The sequence below is a fragment of the Mustelus asterias genome, chromosome 1 (assembly GCF_964213995.1).
Source record: "Mustelus asterias chromosome 1, sMusAst1.hap1.1, whole genome shotgun sequence".
NCBI classification, from domain to species: Eukaryota; Metazoa; Chordata; class Chondrichthyes; order Carcharhiniformes; family Triakidae; genus Mustelus; species Mustelus asterias.
In genome coordinates this window covers 17,834,131-17,855,629 of record NC_135801.1, presented here as the reverse complement: position 1 = coordinate 17,855,629, position 21,499 = coordinate 17,834,131, and the positions used below count along the sequence as shown (strand labels likewise).

Here is a 21,499-nt window from a genome sequence, read left to right as displayed (position 1 = left end):
CATTTGGAGAGGATAAAAGTCGCCACATGAGAAGGCAGGAGCAGTGCACCATAAAAAGTAATTGCTTAGCCTTGTAGACAAATTGTGAAAACAAATGTTTTCCATAAAGATTTGAAAAATTATTGGAAAAAAGACTGAATAAATGGTTGTTTGTGTTTTGATATGTAACCAGTCTGATTGAAACCTCTGGTTTTCCGTATGTGACTCTGCCATGAGGCTTCTCTGGAGGCAGACATCTTAAGGTCAGTTCTATAAACCCCCCCCCATAGAAACAGACACTGAAGAAAATTGCAGTCCTTATACTTGCAACTTCGTTACAGAAGTGGATGAAGACAGATTTTTGAACCCTGGAAAAGGAGCAAATACAAAAGTACAAATCTGCAAAAAAGAAGATGCAGAAAAAAGGACAAACAGCTCACACAGATTGCAAGTGAAATTACTGGCCTCAGAGCAAGAGGACAAAGGAAACACTGACAGAGGGTGCAAGTAAATTACTGAGTGAGTAAAAAATGGCTGCAGTAAATTTTCCAATCTCATCTCGAGTCCAATTGAAAAATGATGCATGGCAAATTGGCAGTTTTTCTCTTACAATGGCAAAACTATGAGATTACAACAGGCATAGTGTGGTGAACCATCGTTGGTTCCCACTGTGGGATTGTTCTAATGTTGTTGTTGGGCTAGGGTGTTCCCACTGTGGGATTGTTCTAATGTTGTTGTTGGGCTAGGGTGGGATTAATACCCCTGTGGTTGTTACTGTTGTGGCACATCCCAGTCGGGCTCCGCCTCCTGGGAGAGGTATAAGACCCCCTGCTCGGGCGGGACCTCGTCAGTCTGGGATGGTGTACTTACGTTCTATTAGTTCCATTGTTAGACAATAAAAGCCTTCTGTTACCGAAGCTTCGTGCCTCGAGTTCAATTGACGCGCATCACATAGTCAATAGGCCCGAGCCAACAAGAGTAACCATACTTCTAATACTGCTGGGGAAGGAATGCTACAAAGTGTATATCACACTAAATTTCACAGACAAGCAAAGAAAAAAGAAGAAAGAGATTTCAAAAGCCTTGAATGCACATTTTGAACCCCAAGTGAATGTTACATATAAATGAGATGTATTCAACACTCGAGTTCAGAGTGAAAACAAGACCACTGAAGTCACGGCAATAATTCAGCTAGCGAATCATATGAATTTGGACATCTAAAAGATACTTTGATTAAACATAGATTGGTCTTAGGTGTGAGAGATTCCATGATGGGAGCAAATCTACTGAAACTGATTCTAACAAAGGTGATAGACATGTGTTGAAATGTAGAAGTTGTGACACATTAGCTAGAGCATATATATGGCAGAGCAGACCAGGAGATACAATACGCTGAGTGACAGCCCTAGCTGAAAGAGCAGGGCAATTGCTGACAAAGGTCAAATGCAAATACTGCAGAGCATGGGACACATAGGAAAAGGAGAATTGGACAGCATGGGGAAAGCAATGTTTTAACTGCAAGAGGTAAAATAATTTCGCGTGCAAGTGTTTGAGCAGAAAAAATCAAAACAAGCCGATACAGATGATCACTGGAGAGACATCAGCAGATGAATCTGATGGAGAGCTGGACATGGTACAACAGGTTGTTTCAATCAAGCCAACAGGTGACAAATGGTTTGTGACTGTTACAATAATGACCAAAGATGAAGTGTCAGATAGACACTGGTGCGTCACGCAACATAACATTGAGTACTGTAGTGGGTCGGATTTCAAACAATGACGAGATGGAGTACAGGAACGAAATAGAGAATCTGGTGAAATGGTGCAATGACAATAATCTCTCCCTCAATGTCAGTAAAACAAAGGAGATAATCATCAGCTTCAGGAAGCGTAGTGGAGGACATGGTCCTTTCTACATCAAAGGTGATAAAATGGAAATGGTTGAGAGCTTCATGTTTCTAGGTGTTCAGATTACTAACAATCTGTCCTGGTCCCTCCATGCCAATGCTATTTTTAGGAAAGCCCACTAACACCTCTACTTTCTCAGGAGGCTAAGGAAATTTGGCATTTCCGCTACGACTCTCACCACTTTTTACAGGTGCACCATAGAAAGTATTCTTTCTGGTTGCAGCACAGCTTGGTATTGCTCCTGTTCTGACCAAGACTGCAACAAACTACAAACGGTTGTAAAAGAATTGTCCATCACGCAAACCAGCCTCCAATCCATTGACTCCGCCTACACTTCCCACCGCCTCAGAAAACAGCCAACATAATCAAGGGCCTCATGCACCCTGGACATTCTCTCTTCTACCTTCTTCCGTCAGGAAAAAGCTATAGAAGCCTGAGAACACTTACCAACTGACTCACAAACAGCTTCTTCCCTACTGACTTCAGACTTTTGAATGGACCTATCGCATATTAAGCTGAATAAAAGCAAATTACTGCGGATGCTGGAAAATCTCAGCAGGTCTGGCAGCATCTGTAAGGAGAGAAAAGAGCTGACGTTTCGAGTCCAGATGACCCTTTGCCAAAAATGGGCTCTGACAAATAGCCATCTGGACTCGAAACATCAGCTCGTTTCTCTCCTTACAGATGCTGCCAGACCTGCTGAGATTTTCCAGCATGTTCTCTTGTTCTCTTTTGGTTATATATTAAGCTGATCTTTCTCTTCACCCAATTGATAACTGTAACACTACATTCTACACCCAATTCTCTCCCCAATGGACATTAGTGGTCCAGATACGTTTATCTAACAATCAACGACAGCTTCATGTCACTATTACTGAAACTACTGACAAAAACCACTGACCTCACCCGTGGCTGAGATTCTCCAGTCCAGTTGCAGTGAATGGAGTTTTGGCTGAGCGTCAAATTCTCTCTAGCAATGGGAACGGGGCAAACGAGATCAGAGTTCTCAGATCAGAGAATGAGCTCCTAACTTTAAATGTAGGTTTTATTTGGGAATATGAAAGAGAAGATATTGGAACATGGGAATGGAGAAGGACCTCATAAGATAATTGCAGCCCATTTAGCTGAAGCCAAGGTTTATAAAAGCATGGTACACTATTCTATCTTTCATGGTCAATGGATCATTTTCTCTGCCAACTCAAAAGAACTTGACCAGACCTGAAGAGACCATTGTGGTCTATTTGGCCGGAAAATCAAGAGTAATCAGGTGGCATCAGTGAGATTGGGGGAGATGGTGATAATGTCACTAGACTGGTAATCCAGAGTCCCAGGCTAAGGCTCTGGGGACCTGAGTTCAAATCTCACCATGGCAGCTGGTGGAATGGAAGTTCAATGAACATTGGTAATGGACAGTTGTGATTTCCTGGGCACACCATGTCCTATTTTCTCAAGTAAAGGCCGCCCCTTTCTTGCGATGGAGCATAAACTTAGGCTAAACATGTTAAAGTGGGATTAGCCAAATTAACAAAGAGCTGAGACATTCATTGTGTTACCATCTCCGACTGGAGGTATTAAGAGTCACTCCAAAGAGTGAAAAATGGAAAGTAAACAAGAACTCAAAAAAGAAGTTATTAAAAAAAATGGCAAAAGCTTCTGAAGAGGAACGAAGATATTTATTAAAACATTTCATAAGAAATACAGAACAAAGATGGTTGAATAGGTATGCATATGGCAGTTATAGTTTACATAGCTTCAGGAGCCCATGTTGAAATGCTGGATTAGTTACAGAAGGGTAACAGGGTAATGCAGCACCCATTAATTCAGAATGAGTAATTTCTATTAAAATTATAGGTGGGGGTTCAGCAGTTGCAAAATTTCCACCACATTATTTCAGTAAAATAGAAAGTAAAGTTCCTCAAAAATATAAAAGTACAGTTTTCAAAGAGATCTATATAAAGACTATCGGCAGCACTGAAGGTTATTTACGCCTATTGTGTAGTTTAAGAGCTAAATATTGTACCTGAAAGATTAAAATTAGTTCATGTAGCATGAAATAATTTACTATAGTTAATTATCCTTGCTATGGTGTTGCCATTTTATACCCTGTCTCCATGTTTCATGTAGCTACCCCGTGAGATTTAAATGCTCACAAACCCACCCTCTGCCCTCCACAAATCTAAGACGATTTGATTATCAAACCCAGGAGATTCTGCACTTGACAATTTTATCCCGCGGCTACCAATGTTACCTTAAAAAATTTACAAAAGTCAAAGAAAATGGTACAAAATACATCATCTGCAATTCAGTTCGAATTGTTGTACCTTTGCCTAACCCTAAAAATTCAGCACAAGGATTTATCGGTGTGGAGTTGATGGCGACATCGTTTGGAGTCAGTCAGGGTTTAGTTTTCATCCTTTTGAAGACTATCTTTCTTCCTGCCTGAAAAAGAAATGACAGCCAACCAATTAAACAGTGAAGAAACGAGCAACTCACATGCAATTCCCAGACACTGTTAAACATATGACTTGGTGGTTAAATCTTGATGGATTATCTCTCGGGCGGCACAGTGGCGCAGTTGTTAGCACTGCTGCCTCACAGCGTCAGGGACCCAGGTTCGATTCCCAGATTGGGTCACTGTCTGTGTGGAGTTTGCACGTTCTCCCCACGTCTGTGTGGGTTTCCTCCGGGTGCTCTGGTTTTCTCCTGCAGTTTGAAAGACGTGCTGGTTAGGTGCATTGGCCATGCTAAATTCTCCCTCAATGTATCCGAACAGGCGCTGAAGTGTGGCGACTAGGGGATTTTCACAGTAACTTCATTGCAGTTTTAATGAAGCCTACTTGTGATGTCAATAAATAAACTGAACTTAAACTCAACTGGTTTTGATCAGACTTTTGAATGAACCTACCTCGCATTAAGTTGATCTTTCTCTACACCTTAGCTATGACTGTAACATTACGTTCTGCACTCTCTCCTTTCCTTTTCTATGTACGGTATGCTTTGTCTGTATAGCACACAGGAAACAATACTTTTCACTGTATACTAATACATGTGACAATAATAAATCAAATCAAACGTAAATATTTAATTTATTCTGCTGGTTTGGGTCAGTGCTAAAATGGAATGTATTTTACTGTCAATAAGAAGGGCAGTGGGGTTACACGAGATCTCCGTGGTTGTCCCTGTCCTTTGCAAGTTGTCCCAGGTCTGGGTAATGGTTTGAAGTTCAGAGTCAGAGCCAAGCCCAATGGCAAAACCAGCGAATCTTTGGTGCTGATAGCAGAAATGCTCAAACCTCAAGGGACAATGGCTGCTTATAGATAGTTATAGACAGTCCCTTGTGGGTAGAAGACTTGAAACCACCTTCTGTTTCCTTACTCGGATTGCTCCTGGAGCAACTACAATTCAGACACATAGATGCCAGCCATGTGTGTCTTACAGATTCCTGGCAGTGCGTGGTTGGGGATTGAATGAAGCTCACTTAAGTATCAAATTCACCAATGCTTGTTTGCTGGAAGTAACTCCCATCTCTAAAAGCCGATCTGGAATTTACTCCTCTGGGGGAATCCCAAAGGTAAACTCAATGCCCCATTACTTCCCCACCGGATCCCAATAGATTTTCGATAGTCAGATGAGTGAAATGCCACATCCCAGGAGATTACCGCTCATTTATTCCCGTTTTCAGTTGTTAATCATACCTTTAGCTCTTGGGGCTTTCTCTGTGACCTTGATTGTACCTTCTGTCTGAACCTCTCCAAGGATATTGCTGGCATGACACTGATAGACACCTTCATCCTCCTTCGTCAGTGGATTAATCTGGAAGAAGTTTGAAGAAAAAAGTTTTGGAATATTTTGACACACAGAAACAAGAATGGAGTTCGTGTAAAGATGCATGGATTTCATCAAGGAAAAAGTTCAATACAGGCAATCTGAAAACTATCATCTGGTATAAAACCAAGGTTCGACAGCCACAGTATTGACGATGGCGAGTGGGAACCTTGGATATTATTTTTCATCACACGATTATTACTGATAGGTAAAATACATCTAAATGCATCCTCATCCATTTTGAAGTCCTCTCACTGTAGCAGCCCACAGTATCTGAAATGGGAGATTGTTTCAGTGAGCGAAGTATCTGTGTTCTTTCCTGGTACGATGTTAAAAGGAATTATGTATAGAAGATCTCAGCCTTCTGAATGACACAGTGGCATAGTGGTTAGCACTGCTGCCTCACAGCACCAGGGACCCGGGCTCAATTCCCGGCTTGGATCCCTGTCCATGCAGAGTCTGCACGCTATCTCCATGTCCGCTTGTGTTTCCTTTGGGTGCTCTGGTTTCCTCCCACAGTCCGAAAAACCTGCTGGTTAGGTGCATTGGCCATGCTAAATTCTCCCTCAGTGTACCCAAACAGATACCAGAGTGTGGCGACTAGGGGATTTTCACAGTAACTTCATTGCAGTGTTAATGTAAGCCTACTTGTGACACTAATAAAAAATAAACAAAAGTAATAATAAATGGAGAACTTATCCAGAGAAAGCTGGTAAACAATATCACGAAGAGGTTTCATGTTGGGGCAGTTACAGCCAGGTATCACCAGGGGGAGCAAAGGCAGGATTCAGAGAACATTGAATTTGAGACACTAAGATAGTGTGCAAATATATATCATCAGTATAGGCCTGTAGGTTAACTTTCATGCCACGATCCTTTTAGACTGCGGGATCTTAATTGTTTAAAATGGTCATCCATGACTGTAACTCTGTTTTCTATCCAAATCTTCTTAAAAGGCAAAAATCTCTTTCTGTTTCAGAGAAAGCATCAAACTGATACCGCTGTAAATAACTATGTAAGAACTGCAATGTGTGCATGTGAGCACACGCGTGTGGTGAGTGGGCATCTTCCAGAAAGTTCCGTGCTATTTGTCATTTCTTGCAACACCAGTCTTGTGCAAAAAATCTTCGTTGTAGAATATTGTAGTCTAACAGAGCGGGGGGTGGGGTGGGGGCTGTGGAGGAGGGTCCTCAACAAATAAGTGGGATTTTATAGCCTCACTCATCCCAAAACCGTAAAGTCACGTCTGATGTCAACGAACCTTCGCAATGTCCGCCCCTCGCCTGCTCCAATTCTCGTGGCGGGCAAGGCGGTAAAATTTGGCCATTATCTCCAACTAGGCACGAAGACTGATGATTTCAATAATCGCTCAAATTAATTTAACTTAGTTTTTTCTTACACAAAAAATCAGATGTACTTGGAAGAAAAGTATTTCTCCTATTTCTTTCATTGAGAATTCTAAATTCATTGCTTCTTAACATTATGTACAAAATATCTGGGGTGGATCTTTTGATGCCACATCTCCCATCTGCTAGACTTTCTGTCATAGATAAAGATTAATACAATGCTCCTGGACTATTAACAGAGAGCACTGATGTTGGGGGGTGATAGAGATCATAGAGGTTTACAGCATGGAAACAGGCCCTTCATGTCCATGCCACCCTTTTTTTTCAACCACTATGTTAGTCCCAATTGCCCCCATTTGGCCCATATCCCTCTATACCCATCTTACCCATGTAACCGTCTAAATGCTTTTTAAAAGACATTGGGAGCTCCGATCCATGCTCCTATTGATTCCGCCTTCCCACTGGGGACTGGGATTTACTATGAAGCACTTGCCAGGATAGATGGAAGGATGTATCTCACTGGGAATTCTGTTGTGCATTGATAGTGTAGCATAACTTTGTCAGGTTCTACCAGGTCCAATCTGATAAAGTCATTGAGGCACACAGGACAGAATACAGGCCCTTCAGCCCATCGTGTCTGCACCGGTCAAAGACAAACCACCTTACTATTCTAATCCCATTTTACAGCACTTGGCCTATAGCCTTGTATGCCTTGGCATCGCAGGTGCACATCTAAATGCTTCATAAATGTAATGAGGGTCCCTGTCTCCACCACCTTTTCAGGCAGTGAGTTCCAGACTCCCACCATCCTTTGGGATAGCATCTTTGGGGTGAAAATGTTTTTCTCACATCCCCCCTAAACCACTTGCCCCTTACCTTAAATCTTGTTTCAGTTCTTTCTGTCTCTTTCCGGTGCTATGTCACCTAACCTCACCTGATGTTGTTGATGCTGTGGGGCAATCTAGAACAAGAGGTCACAGGTATAGGTTGAGAGGCGGTCGATTTAAAACTGAGATGAGGAAGAACTACTTCTCGCAGAGGGTGGTGAATTTGAATTTGTGGAACTCGTTGCCCCATAGCGCGGTGGAGTCTAAATCATTAAGTGGTTTCAAGAAGAAGATAGATATATTTCCGATAAAAACAGGTTAAAGGGATATGGGGAATAGGTAGTGAGGAGGATTTGAGACCCGGGAGAGGTCAGCCATGATCTGATTGAATGACTCAAAGGGCTGACGCCTACTTCTGCTCCTAATTCCGATGTTCCTGATGTAAAACTCATTTCTTACCAAAACCCATCCTGTGCTTTCATGTTTGGATGGTCCACCACGAACTTGAACTGCAACATTCACTCGGTCTCCAGGCAACTCCTCCAGGAGCTTTATTCCCTTGGGGGACTCAGTGACCTGCTCACAACAAATAAATAAGCAATAATTAAAAATGATAAACAAGACCAGTATATCATGAACGCATGCAGCACAGCACAACACAATGCAATCTACACCAATGCATTGACAAAAGGACGTGTATGTTCCAAAATATAGGCCAATGTTTCACACCAGGCAACACTACTCAGTATCCAGCCCAATTCTCCATCCTCGCTTACAACGGCGGCGGGGCGTGAACGGCTAGAAAATTCCGGCCCTTATAAATTTACAATTTACTAAATGTTAGGATTTATGACTAATAATACATATTATGCTTTAGAATTCTCTAAGATACAATGGTGTTGGTCTCTCATCAGCTGTTTGAATGCCTGAAAGTAGTAGAATCATTGCTCGCATTTCCACTCATATCTGGTGTCAACAGTGGCCTAGTTGGTAGAACTCTTGCCTCTGAATCAGAAGGTTGTAGGTTCATAGTCATAGACTCCAGGACCTCAGCTCCAAATTCTAGACTGACATGCCTAAGCAGGAGTCAGCCATGAATGCATAATAAGGCTCGACTGAGAGCCCGGAAATCCATTAGCCAGCCTCCATGGAGAACAGTTCTTGACTTTAGCTCTGGCTGTCTGATCTGTGCTGTCACAATTGTTTATTTACACAAGATAAAGAGATTTCAAGTGCTTACAGTTTCATCCATTGATACTTTTAAAGATCTGGATTATTGATACTTTTATTGGGCTGTAATAAAAATGAGTTTTGTTTGAGGAAATGAAAAGTTATCAATAAACAACTGTGTCTTTAATTTGTGTTTTGCATATTGGGTTGTCAAATAATGGTTTCATCGGTTCCACACAGTATTCAGTGGGTGTGTGGGCATAGAAATACCATAGCTTAGCATGGGGAGGTGGGGGGGTATGAGGAGCCATTAAGATCGAAACATAGAAAATAGAAGCAGGGGTAGGCCATTCGGCCCTTCGAGTCTGCTCCGCCATTCACTTTGATCATGGCTGATCATCAAAATCAATATCCTGATCCCACCTTCCCCCCATATCCTTTGATCCCTTTATCCCCAAAAGCTATTGTAATTTATTCTTGAATCTAGATTCTTCTTGAAATCACACAATGTTTTGGCCTCAACTGCTTTCTATGGCAGTGAATTCCACAGAATCATCACTCTCAGTCTGAAAAGACTTACCCCTTATTCTCAAGCTATGACCCCTAGTTCTGGTTTCCCCCACCATTGGGAACATTCTTTGTGAATGTGATTTTTTGGGGGAGACAGACCTTGTCATGGATAGCATGAGAGGCCACAGGGAGTGGCTGGGGGGTGGGGGGGGGGCATACTTTGGCATGGAGGAGGGGGCATGAGGAGGACCATTTGAACTTAGCCTTTAAAAGATCACCTCATGCAAATTATGGTTCATGGGGTGCCAAGATCCATGGCTCTTTGAAGACCTGGCCCCAATCCATGAAACTGAAGAGGAGTAGAGCATGCCTGTCTCCCCGGTGGAGCTGGCCAGGTTGAGAGTGCAGGGTGTGGGTTCATGTCCTGAACCAGCCTGCAGTCTTAAAAGGCACTCTTGAAAATCAGAAATCCCGGGAATGGGGGTTGGGAATTCCGGAATCAGGACCCACCCTCCATTTTTATGTCACCCTAACTTGGCGGAAATCCAGCCCAATGACTCAATTCTTAGCAATGCTAACGGGGTACGTGGTGACGATTTTACAACTTAAGAGCCTTCAATGCTGGAAAAAAAACCAAATGCATAAAAGGTTCACAAAAGACAATTTTATTATGAGCAAATGAAAGTACCATTTTAATCTACCACTATCTACCTCTTCCCTGTGAATGAATGCACTAAAGAAACAGATGGACATTAGGCAAATTGTTAACTGAATCCAAGCCTACCTTCCTCCAGGTGACAATGGGAGTCGGGACAGCTTTCACCTCACAGGCCAGGTAGACTTGAGAACCAGTCACATTCAGGACTGACGTTGGTGGGAGAATGATTACCGGAGCTGTGAAAGAGCGAATTATTGAAGTATTTACATTTCAGAAAAAGGAATTATTTTACACTGACTCGATCCATACATGTGCAGTCGCTTGGAATCCAAGGGGCACGATCTTGCCTGCCGTTCACACCACGCTCCCGTTGCAGCGAAGTCGGAGAATTTGGCGGCCAGCCGGATCTCCACTCATTGCGGCGGGATGGGAAAATCCTGGCGGTGTGAACGGTGGTAAGATTCCGGCCTAGATGTGTATTTCAGTAACTCGTCCTTACCTCCTTTTTGGGATGGTTTTTCTGAGTGTTAAACAACAATGGTTTACTCCCTCTGCTGGCTGGCTTACATTTTCTTTAGGAGTGAGATCAGGAAACACTTCTTCACCCAAAGGTGAATGGGAAATGGGAAACTTGAATGATCCTTTCTAGAAGGCTGTGGCCGATTGACATTTTCAAGACTTGAGATTGATGGAGTTTTGTTAGGCGAGAGTGTGAAGGGACCTGGGTCAAAGATGTGTGAGTAGGGTTGAGATATGTTGACCCACTGGTTGAATGGAGAATCAGACTCAATGGGAGCTGAAGAGCTTGTGCTGTTCCTATGTTCCCTTCTGGTTTAGTTCCAGAATGTGGAGATGCTGGCGTTGGACTGGGGTAAGCACAGTAAGAAGTCTCACAACACCAGGTTAAAGTCCAACAGGTTTATTTGGTAGCAAATACCATAAGCTTTCGGAGCACTGCTCCTTCGTCAGATGGAGTGGATATCTGCTCTCAAACAGTGCACAGACTGTTCCAGTTAGTTCCAGTTAGTCCACAGTTAGTTCCAGAAGGCATACAGTCCAGTCCCATCATGGTTGTGTATTTATTTCCATGATTATTTCCACGTACTAGAATTTAACACAATAAAAAACATAGCTGCCCAACTTCTATTTTCGGTGAGATTTAAGACAAAATATTTCAAAAGATGTTGGTACCATTGGCTAGGCTAGCATTTATTACCCAGCCTTCATTTCCCTTAAGAAAGTGGTGGAGAGCTGCCTTCCTGAATCACTGCTGTCCATCCATGTGGTGTAGGTACAAGCACAGCGCAGTTAAGGAGGGAGTTCCAGGACTTTGACCCAGCAACACTGAAGGAACGGCTGATATATTTCCAAGCCAGGACGGTGTGTGACTTGGAGGGCAACTTGCAGGCGGTGGTGTTCCCATCAAGCTGCTGCCCTTGTCTTTCTAGGTGGTAGTGGTTGTGAGCTTGGAAGTTGCTGTCAAAGGAACCTTGCTGAGTTCCTGCAGTGCATCCTGTAGATGGTACACACTGCTGCCACTGCGCATTAGTGATGGAGGTAGTGAATGTTTAAGATGGTGGATGAGATGCCAATCGGTCGTGCTGCTTTGTCCTGGATGGTGTCAAGCTACTGAGTGTTACTGGAGCTGTGTTCATCTGGGCGGCACGGTGGCACAGTAGTTAGTACTGCTGCCTCACAGCACCAGGGACACAGGTTCGATTCCCAGCTTGGGGTCACTGTGTGCGCGGAGTCTGCATGTTCTCCCCGTGTCCCCGTGTCTGCGTGGGTTTCCTCCAGGTGCTCCAGTTTCCTCCCACAATCTGAAAGACGTGCTGGTTAGGTGCGTTGACCCAAACAGGTGCCAGAGTGAGGTGACCAGGGGAATTTCGCCGTAACTTAATTTCAGTGTTAGAGTAAGTATTACTTGTGACTAATAAATATACTTTACTCATCCAGATTTATGCACAGGCTTTGGGGAGTCAGGAGGTGAGTTATTTGCGCAAGCATGTCCAGCCTCTGACCTGCTTTTGCAGATGAAGTATTTACATAGTGGGTGCAGCTCAGTTTCAGGTCAATGGCAAGCCTCAGGATGTTGATGGGATCGAACATGTCCAACTGGGCTGGGTGTATGACTAGTGTTGGAGCTATTGGAAGCCTCCATCATTGTGTGTTATTGTAATATTTTCTTAGTTTATAACTGTGCAGTGTAATTGTTCAATAAGATAGAATCATCCGGGAAATTCGTAAAGCAGAACCTACCAATTAACTACTTATGTCAGATCTATGCCAATCAACTTCTGATTATGTTCAGAAATAGAAAGCATTTAACATTCGAATTTAATATTTGAATATTAGATGACATTAATAGTAGTAATTAGTAGATATTAATAGTAATTAATTATGGGGAGGCGATGGCCTAGTGCTATTATCGCTTGACTATTAATCCAGAAACTCAGATAATGTTCTGGGGACCTGGGTTCGAATTCTGCCATGGCAAATGATGGAATTTGAGTTCAATAGAAAACATCTGGAATCAAGAATCTACTGATGACCATGAAACCACGAATGTCCTTTCGGGAAGGAAATCTGCTGTCATTACCTGGTCTGGCCTACATGTGACTCCAGAGCCACAGCAATATGATTGACACTCAACTGCTCTCGGGCAACTAGGGATGGGCAATAAATGCCGGCCAGCCAGCGAGGCATATCTCCCACAAACAAATAAAAAAGTTAATATTGATTGAACACTGTGAGTTTCAGAATCAATTATCCATTTCCCCAATCTGAACAATTGAATTCAGGTTTGAAGGTTTGTCTCCCAAATTACCTTCGACTTGGGGAAAATGCGGCAGAATTGCCAATGGAAACTGCTTTGCATCATTGCGACCCTTAAAAATTATCACACAAAACTTTCAGTCCCTGAGTTTTTGAATAATATGGTGCACAAAACGCCAATGATTAATAAAATTGATTGTTAAGCTGCAGAACTGGTCCAGAATGTGTTAAACACAAAGGCAGGAATTCAGTGACCTCTCAAATGGCTGGGATTCTCCAGTCCCCCTGCAGTGAATGGAGTTTCGGCTGAGTGCCAACTTCTCCGTTCTCGCTGGCAGAAGTGGTGGGGCATACGAGACTGGAGAATCCTAGCCACTAACTCAGCCCCCACCCTTGTTCAGCCTTTTTCATTTACGGTTGGGTTTCAGTTCTGTATATGAAAAGTTTAAAGCTTATTTATTATTGTCACAAGCCGGCTTACATTAATACTGCAATGAAGTTACAGTGAAATCCCCTAGTCGCCACACTCCGGCGTCTGTTCGGGTACACTGAGGGAGAATTTAGCATGGCCAATGCACCATCATTCGGACTGTGGGAGGAAACCAGAGCACTCAAAGGAAACCTATGCAGACACGAGGGGAGTGTGCAGACTAGCCAGGAATCGAACCCAGGTCCCTGGTGCTGTGATGCAGCAGTGCTAACCACTGTGCCACTGTGCCACCCATGGTTGTAAAGTGGTTGTGAAAGGCAGTTACGAGGACTGGAAGTTCTGCTGAGGTAGATTTTGAGTACACTTCCGAAACAGTTTACCGGCTGCAAAGCAAAGGTCCTGAAGATGTGAAAGGCGTCATATAAATTCAACTTTCTTTCTCTCTTTAAGTCTCAGGATTGATTTTAACTCCAGGGTGGAGATTGAGGCGGTGGCAATCTGTCCGGCCCTTCACAGTGAGAGGCCTGGAGATTATTTCTGTGCCGGAACCCAGTGGGAAGCACAAGCTTCACAGATGATTGAGAGTAGAAATTGGGGTGACAGTAAATCACTGCCAGGAGCCCATAGGAACAGATTCCACTATTTGAATATTTAATTAAAATGAGTATTGGGAAAGGACATCACAGCTGTGGGAAGAGGAGGGAGGTCACAGATTTGATAGAATCATAGAATCCCTACTCTGCCAAAGGAGGCCAGTCGGCCCATTGAGACTGCACTGACAACAATCCTACCCAGACCCTATCGCCATAATCCCACGTATTTACCCTGTTAATCCCCCTGAATTGAACCTGGGTCCCTGACACTGTGAGGCAGCAGCGCCAACCACTGTGCCACCATGCAATTTACCGACTCAAGAACAGCTTCTTCCCTGCTGCTGTCAGACTTTTGAATGGACTTACCTCGCATTAAGTTGATCTTTTTCTACACCCTAGCTATGACTGGAACACTACATTCTGCACTCTCTTGTTTCCTTCTCTATGAACAGTATGTTTTGTCTGTATATCGCGTAAGAAACAATACTTTTCAGTGTATAGTAATACTGTCTGTGTGGAGTTTGCACATTCTCCTCGTGTCTGCGTGGGTTTCCTCCGGGTGCTCCGGTTTCCTCCCACAGTCCAAAGATGTGCGGGTTAGGTTGATTGGCCAGGTTAAAAAATTGCCCCTTAGAGTCCTGGGATGTGTAGGTTAGAGGGATTAGCGGGTAAAATATGTGGGGGTAGGGCCTGGGTGGGATTGTGGTCGGTGCAGACTCGATGGGCCGAATGGCCTCCTTCTGCACTGTAGGGTTTCTATTCTATGATTCTATGATGTGACAATAATAAATCAAGTCAAATCGAATCAAAAATTTCCTTGCGGGGTGTGGACGGAGAAAGAACGGCTACAATAAAGATTTAACAACGATAATGGCAACAGTGGTTTTAAAATGGCTTTAAAACAGTGGCTGAGAGTTAAGCATGCTGGGATTTTTGGTCAACTTATAATTAAAACCAGATGCAAGTCGCAACGTTACTCTGGTCTGGGAACTGTGATCTGAAGCTTCTTGTGTTGATCAGATAAGGGAAGTTGTTTACGATCAAACAGACATTGTGGCTTTGATTTGTTGCTGTTATGTGTGGAATATGTCAAGTGAACTAAGCGTAATGGCCTCGTTTGCAAGTCATTTCATTGGATGTTCGAGCCATGTGATCGGTTTCTGGTTACACGGTTGGCTGGATGACAAAGAATCTTCTGGAAGCAAGTGGAGGATTTGTGGATAAAAGACATGTGTAGCCCTGTGTTTGGCAGTGACAATTCGATGGAGACTAACCATCGCAAGACATGTGCCCTGAAAGATGCTTCAGAGAAGAAAATAGATTCTACATTGAGGATACTTCTTGGCCAAGGTTTTTCCGAAACCTGGCAGTAATTATTTTCGGTTAAATAGTTAAAGTTTATGTTCAGTTAATGTTCAGTTAAGAGTTAAAGTTAAGTTGAGAGTTGATGTTCAGTTCAGTGTTAAAGTTCAGTAAAAGAGTTAATGAGTTGCAACTATTTATGTTTGAGTTGGTGCCATAAGTATTAAATAAAGAAATAATTGAATGAATTAAAGAGTCAATTACTGTCCTTGTTTGTCTCATTAAACTGGAGTGCTTGCAAGGTGTTTAAATTAAAAGTCGGTTAACAGGGGGTCCAGGCTTCTCCTGGTCCTGGTGCCACTTGTCACAAGGGCTTCCCTGCACAGGCTTCTGGTTAAAATTGCTGTCAGGTCCCAGTGACGTGATCAGACTTGATGCACACGTTGAAGGAGGACTCACTGCCCCTGATGGGTATCCTTCTCACCTGCTCAGAAGAGCAATTTAAGATGGCAACCCACAGAAAGGCAGTGGAATCAGTGTATGCCACACCGACCATTGTTAATTGCCTCCTATAATGGCAGGGTCAAAATTCTTTCCTATGCATTTCAGAAAAATACAATTGACGTTGCCACCCATACCAAACTTTGCATTGCGACTGTACAACATTGGCATTTATCATTTATATGGCCGGCAGGGTGGCACAGTAGTTAGCACTGCTGCCTCACAGCTCCAGGGACCTGGGTTCAATTCCCGTCTTGGGTCATTGTCCGTGTGGAGTTTGCACATTCTCCCCTTGTCTGCATGGGTTTCCTCCGGGTGCTCTGGTTTCCTCCCACAGTCCAAAGATGAGCGGTTAGGTTGATTAGCCATGCTAAATTGCCCCTTAGTGTCCAGGGATGTGTAGGTTAGAGGGATTAGCGGGATAAATGTGTGGGGTTGTGGAAATAGGGCCTGAGGTGGGATTGTGGTCGGTGCAGACTCAATGGGCCGAATGGCCTCCTTTTGCACTACAGGGATTCTATGTGGGAGAAAAACACAACATTTGGTTTATAAAAGGCAAGATTGTATATGAGTAACAGGGCAACCAGGTGGCACAGTGGTTGGCACTGCTCCCTCACAGTTCCAAGGTATCGGGTTCAATTCCGGCCTTGGGTGGCTGTCTGTGTGGAGTTTGATGGATTAGCCATGGTGAATGTGTGGGGTTGGCACGATAGGGTGGAGGAGAGGGCCTGGGTGAGATGCTCTGTCAGAGAGTCAGCACGGACCCGATGGGCCAAATGGCCTCTGCTGCACTGTCGGGATAGCATTGATCACCACCTGACCTTCGAACGAGACACAATAAACCATTCCCTAATGACTGTGCAATTAATGTTTCTCAAAGATGAGGCTGCATCAAATCACAAACAATGCAAAGTATTAGAATCAGGACAAGATGGGCTTGTAGCTGCTTCTCAGTACACTTAAGCATCTGATTAAGTCCCATCATTTCATAACCCTTTCTAACTCTGCAGCTGAAGGCTGAAAAGCAGGCCTGTCCTGCGGCAGTGTCTGTGGGAATCCTGCAAAGGCGGAGAGGGATGGGAGAAGGTATCTCTGCCCCTGATGGGGGCTTCCACGTGGGAGCGCATGGGGCTGCTATACGCTTGGAGCCATTGTCCCCAAGAAAGCCTGAGTAACTTTGGAGGTGCACTGGCCCCTTCGAAGCCAAGTGTGTATGTTTAAAAATGCAGCACCAACGCTCATGCTTCTCCCCAGCGTAAGCAGTGGTGTGGTTCGAATCAGTACCACACCGTGCTGCCACCTTACACCATTTTTAAAATAAATCCATCACAAGGAGATTGCAGAGTGCTGAAATAGCACAGAAACCCTGCTGAGTAAAGGCAATCTGGATAGTTACTGCTGTAAAATTGGAAGTTAGAACCGACTTAAAAGGCTTTTTGATTCAAAAATCCAAAGAAAATTCTTGCTCAGCATGTAACTGGGCAGAAATGTAGGTGGTAGAGTTTACCATCTAATAAAGCAGTGCCTAATGAGGTCTTTATGAAAGCTGCTCTGATAACGACACTGTTGGAGCCTATTACCAAGTCCCCAGTAAATCAATCTTCTTTTATTAATGAAGTAGCAGAGTGCTGTTAAAGGAGGCTGTTGCACGTTTGCCAAATATCCTCTCATTATGAGAGAACCCTGGGTGTCTGGAGGGAACCTGGACCCCCGTGGACTACACATAGATTTTGCTCAGGCAGCTGCTATGTTTCGCATTGATCAATGAAGGCCCATCTGCTCGGGAATATTCCATCAGTAAAATTATGAATAGGGCAAAATCTGAGGCAAAGCTCTTTAAGGGAATGCGCAAGGACCGAAACAGCTCTTTGCGTCAAAAACCATTTCCTGGAAGGACCGTTAATTAGCAACAAGGATGCAGATGCATCAAAAGCTATTGAATTTCCAAGGCGCCAGAGGTTATTTCGATAACCGTTTTGTCTTAAAGGTAAACATCATCCATTGGATATTCTTTAGTGATCACAGACATCTACCTGGGATGCTCATTAACCAATTGCTTGCTTAATCAGCATTTTCACAATTTAATACTCACTGCTTAGAGCTTCTATTCCGATTGGGAGATCTTTTTATTACAATGTAAGGCAAAATTCTGAGCAGATTACCAAAATAAGCAGCAATAGTTCTAACTCAGCTCCCAAAAATACAAAAAAAAGCATGCAGTATGGAGGAAAATAAATGTCCTAGTCTTCCATTGAACTCTCCACTATGGTGGCACAGTGGTTAGCACTGCTGCCTCACAGCACCAGGGACCTGAGTTCGATTCCTAGCTTGGGTCACTGTCTGTGCGGAGTTTGCATGTTCTCCCCGTGTCCCCTTGGGTTTCCTCCGGGTTCTCAGGTTTCCTCCCACAGTCCAAAAGACGTGCTGGTTAGGTGCATTGGCCATGCTAGATTCTCCCTCAGTGTACCTGAACAGCCGCTGGAGTGTGGCATAGGGGATTTTCACAGTAACTTCATTGTAGTGTTAATGTAAGCCTACTTGTGACACGAATAAATAAACTTTAAACTTTAACTCTCATTGCTGGGCTGCTGACGACATCTCTTATCACCACTAACGTTGGTACGACAATTATTTGGGACAGGTATTGGGGAGATATGGTGGGTTTTGGGGTATAGTGGGATAGACATGCTCCCTTATCCCCAATGATTAAATCCAATTAAATGCAAAGAGTGTGTCTATTTGACTTGATTTGATTGTTACAAGTATTGGGATACAGTGAAAAGTATTGTTTCTTGCGTGCTATACAGACAAAACATACCATTCATAAAGTCCATAGGGGAAGGAAAGGAGAGGGTGCACTTATAGTGTTGCAGTTACAGGTAGGGTGAAGAGAAAGATCAACTTAATGCGAGGTAGGTCCATTCAAAAGTCATACAGGGAGCTGGAGTTGATAGTTGATGCCACAACCAGATCAGCTAGGATCTCACCGAAAGATGTAGTAAGGTCGGAGAGCCTCCTGCTGTTAAGTCCTATGTTCCCCCGTTATCAAAATGTAAGTTGCCAAGTGGGAATGTGAAGAATGTGACACTTGGGGTGGGATATTTTGGCCGCGCTCGCCCCAAAACTGGAAAATCCTGCCTGAGGTCAACGGACCATTGCATAGTCCACCTCCACCCCCACCTCCCCCCCTCTCCCCAACCCGCCACCATTCCCGTGGTGGATGGACAGGAAAATTCCCCCCTTGCAGTCTATTGAGTATCCACACCACTCACTCAATTTTAGGGTCCCATAATAAGACAAACTGGATTCCTCCCCTATATAAAAGCAAAATCCTGTGGATGCTGGATTCTGAAACAAAAACAGGAAATGCTGGAAAATCTCAGCAGGTCTGACAGCATCTGTGGAGAGAGAACGGAGTTTACGGGTGGGATTCACAGATCTTGTACCGCCCTGCCACCACCGTCAGCGAGAATGGAGAATTTGACACTCAGTCAAAACTCCACTCACTGCAGCGGGTCTGGAAAATCCCAGCTGGAGGTGAGTCAGAGAATTCCAGCCAACGATTCAAGTCTGGAAGATTCTTCTGTCAGAGGTCACATGAAGAGTTATCCAGACTTGAAACGTTAGCTCTTTTCTCTCTCCACAGACACTGTCAGACCTGCTGAGATTTTCCAGCACTTTCAGGAGCCTTCTGTCCTCCCCACAAGGGGAATTTCACAGTAACTTCATTGCAGTGTTAATGTAAGCCTTACTTGTGACTAATAAATAAACTTTACTTTACTTTTACTTTACACAAAGGCCAGAATGCCTGTTCAAAGAGTAGGCCAGCTAAAAATAATACACTCGAGCCAGTGAACAGGGAGGCAAAGACCTTGGCTCAAGGCAAAGACAGCTGCCACATGCTTTCACCATCACTAATTCAGTGCTTGGAGCCTGCTGCCTTGCATGGGCAGAAAGCCTGCATTTATTCCGCATGATGCGTCCATTGCAACAAGGCGTAGCTGAACTACCTGTTCCAGGCAATTTGACTCTGAAAAGCTAATATAAATGAGATATCAGCTGCTTAGAATACAAACAAATTGCTTGGCAATGCAGAATTTTGAGTAATGCTGGAAAATAGAGACTTGTTGCTGAAAGTTTTTGCCCAGAATGTTACAACCATTAACGCTAGCGGGATTTTCCCATCCCGCTGCAGTGAACGGAGATTTGACTGGGTGCCAAATTCTCCGACCTCGCTGCAGCCGGAGCAGGCGTGAACGATCAGTAAGATTGTGCCCAGAATCTTACACTCATCATGATGGATGCAAGAATGCTGAATTGCAAAGACAGCCAGCATTGTAGCCCATCCCAATTTGTCCTTGAGATGGTCTTAGAATCTTAGAATCCCTACAGCACAGAAAGAGGCCATTCGGCCCATCGAGTCTGCACCGACCACAATCCCACCCAGGCCCTACCCCCACATATTTACCCACTAATCCCTCTAACCTACGCATCCCAGGACACTAAGGGCAATTTTAGCTTGGCCAATCAACCTAACCCGCATATCTTTGAACTGTGGGAGGAAACCGGAGCACCCAGAGGAAACCCACGCAGACACGAGGAGAATGTGCAAACTCCACACAGACAGTGACCCAAGCCGGGAATCGAATCCAGGTTCCTGGAGCTGTGAAGCAGCAGTGCTAACCACTGTGCTACCGTGCCGCCTGGTGATGGTGAGCTACCTTCTGGAACTACCACAGAACCCCCCGGTGCAGGAACATCCACACAGCTGTTAGGAAGCTCCCACATTTTGATCCAGCTGCGGTGACGGGTTCCAAGTAAGAATGGTGTTTAGTTTGGAGGGGAACTTGCAGATGGTGTTCACATGCATCTGCTGCCTGTGTCCTTCTAGGAGGTAAAGGTCACAGGTTTGGAAGGTGCTGTTGAAGGAGCCTTGGTGATTTGCTGCAATGCATCTTGGATATAGTTTACACCACTGCCACTGTGAGTCAGGGGTGGAGGGAGCAAATGTTGGAAGCCCTGCTCTGGAGGAGAAAGAAAAGAAAAATTGGTGATGGAATTGGGGATGGAGAAGGGTGGGCTGCCAATGTTGATTCAGAAGGAGTGGTGAGGGATAAGTGCCAGTCGGAATGAAGTGGGTACAAAGCAAGGGGAAGAAGAGTGCCAACCTGAACTAGATTAGAAAGGAAAAACAATGTCAACATTCAGCTGAAGGAAAAGCAGAACATTGATTGGGAATTGAAAAGTCTGGGATAATGAGCGTGCAGTCTGCACTGGGCTTTTCAAACTGCACCATAAACAGTGATCAATAGGATGCCAATGTTGATCTCTATTGCACGAAATAAGGAAGTTATTGTTTCTGTTTGTCCATTTTGAGGATGATGCGCGATATAACACACGAGAGGCGTGATGTACTCGGGAAATAAAGGCTTTTATTGCCAACAATAACAGAGCCACCATATACAGTACATGATCCCAGACTAAAGGGTCACCAGGCAGAGCAGTGACCTTTATACCTCTCCCAGGAGGCGGAGCCGACTGGGGTGTACCATAACAACTATATTAACAGGTAGAACAGCCCAACCCTAACCCCAACAGTAACATATATACAGACTCATAGTACTGGCCAGACCATGGCTCAGCACTACCTAGTGGGAACCAACAATGGTTCACCA

The 21,499-nt window shown here is 44.1% G+C and overlaps 1 protein-coding gene across 1 annotated transcript in view; it reads right to left on the bottom strand.

Annotated features, from left to right (window-relative positions):
* Nucleotides 1-3,538: 3,538 nt before the first annotated feature.
* Nucleotides 3,539-21,499, bottom strand: part of LOC144491777 (insulin-like growth factor-binding protein-like 1) — a 55,751-nt gene continuing 37,790 nt past the window's right edge. Inside the window, exons 2-5 of the mRNA XM_078210041.1 lie at nt 10,350-10,459; nt 8,345-8,461; nt 5,583-5,700; nt 3,539-4,326 (exon numbers count right to left, since the gene is read on the bottom strand). Of these exons, the coding sequence (XP_078066167.1) occupies nt 4,289-4,326; nt 5,583-5,700; nt 8,345-8,461; nt 10,350-10,459 (383 nt within the window). The 3' untranslated portion in view covers nt 3,539-4,288. The remainder of the gene's footprint in view (nt 4,327-5,582; nt 5,701-8,344; nt 8,462-10,349; nt 10,460-21,499) is intronic.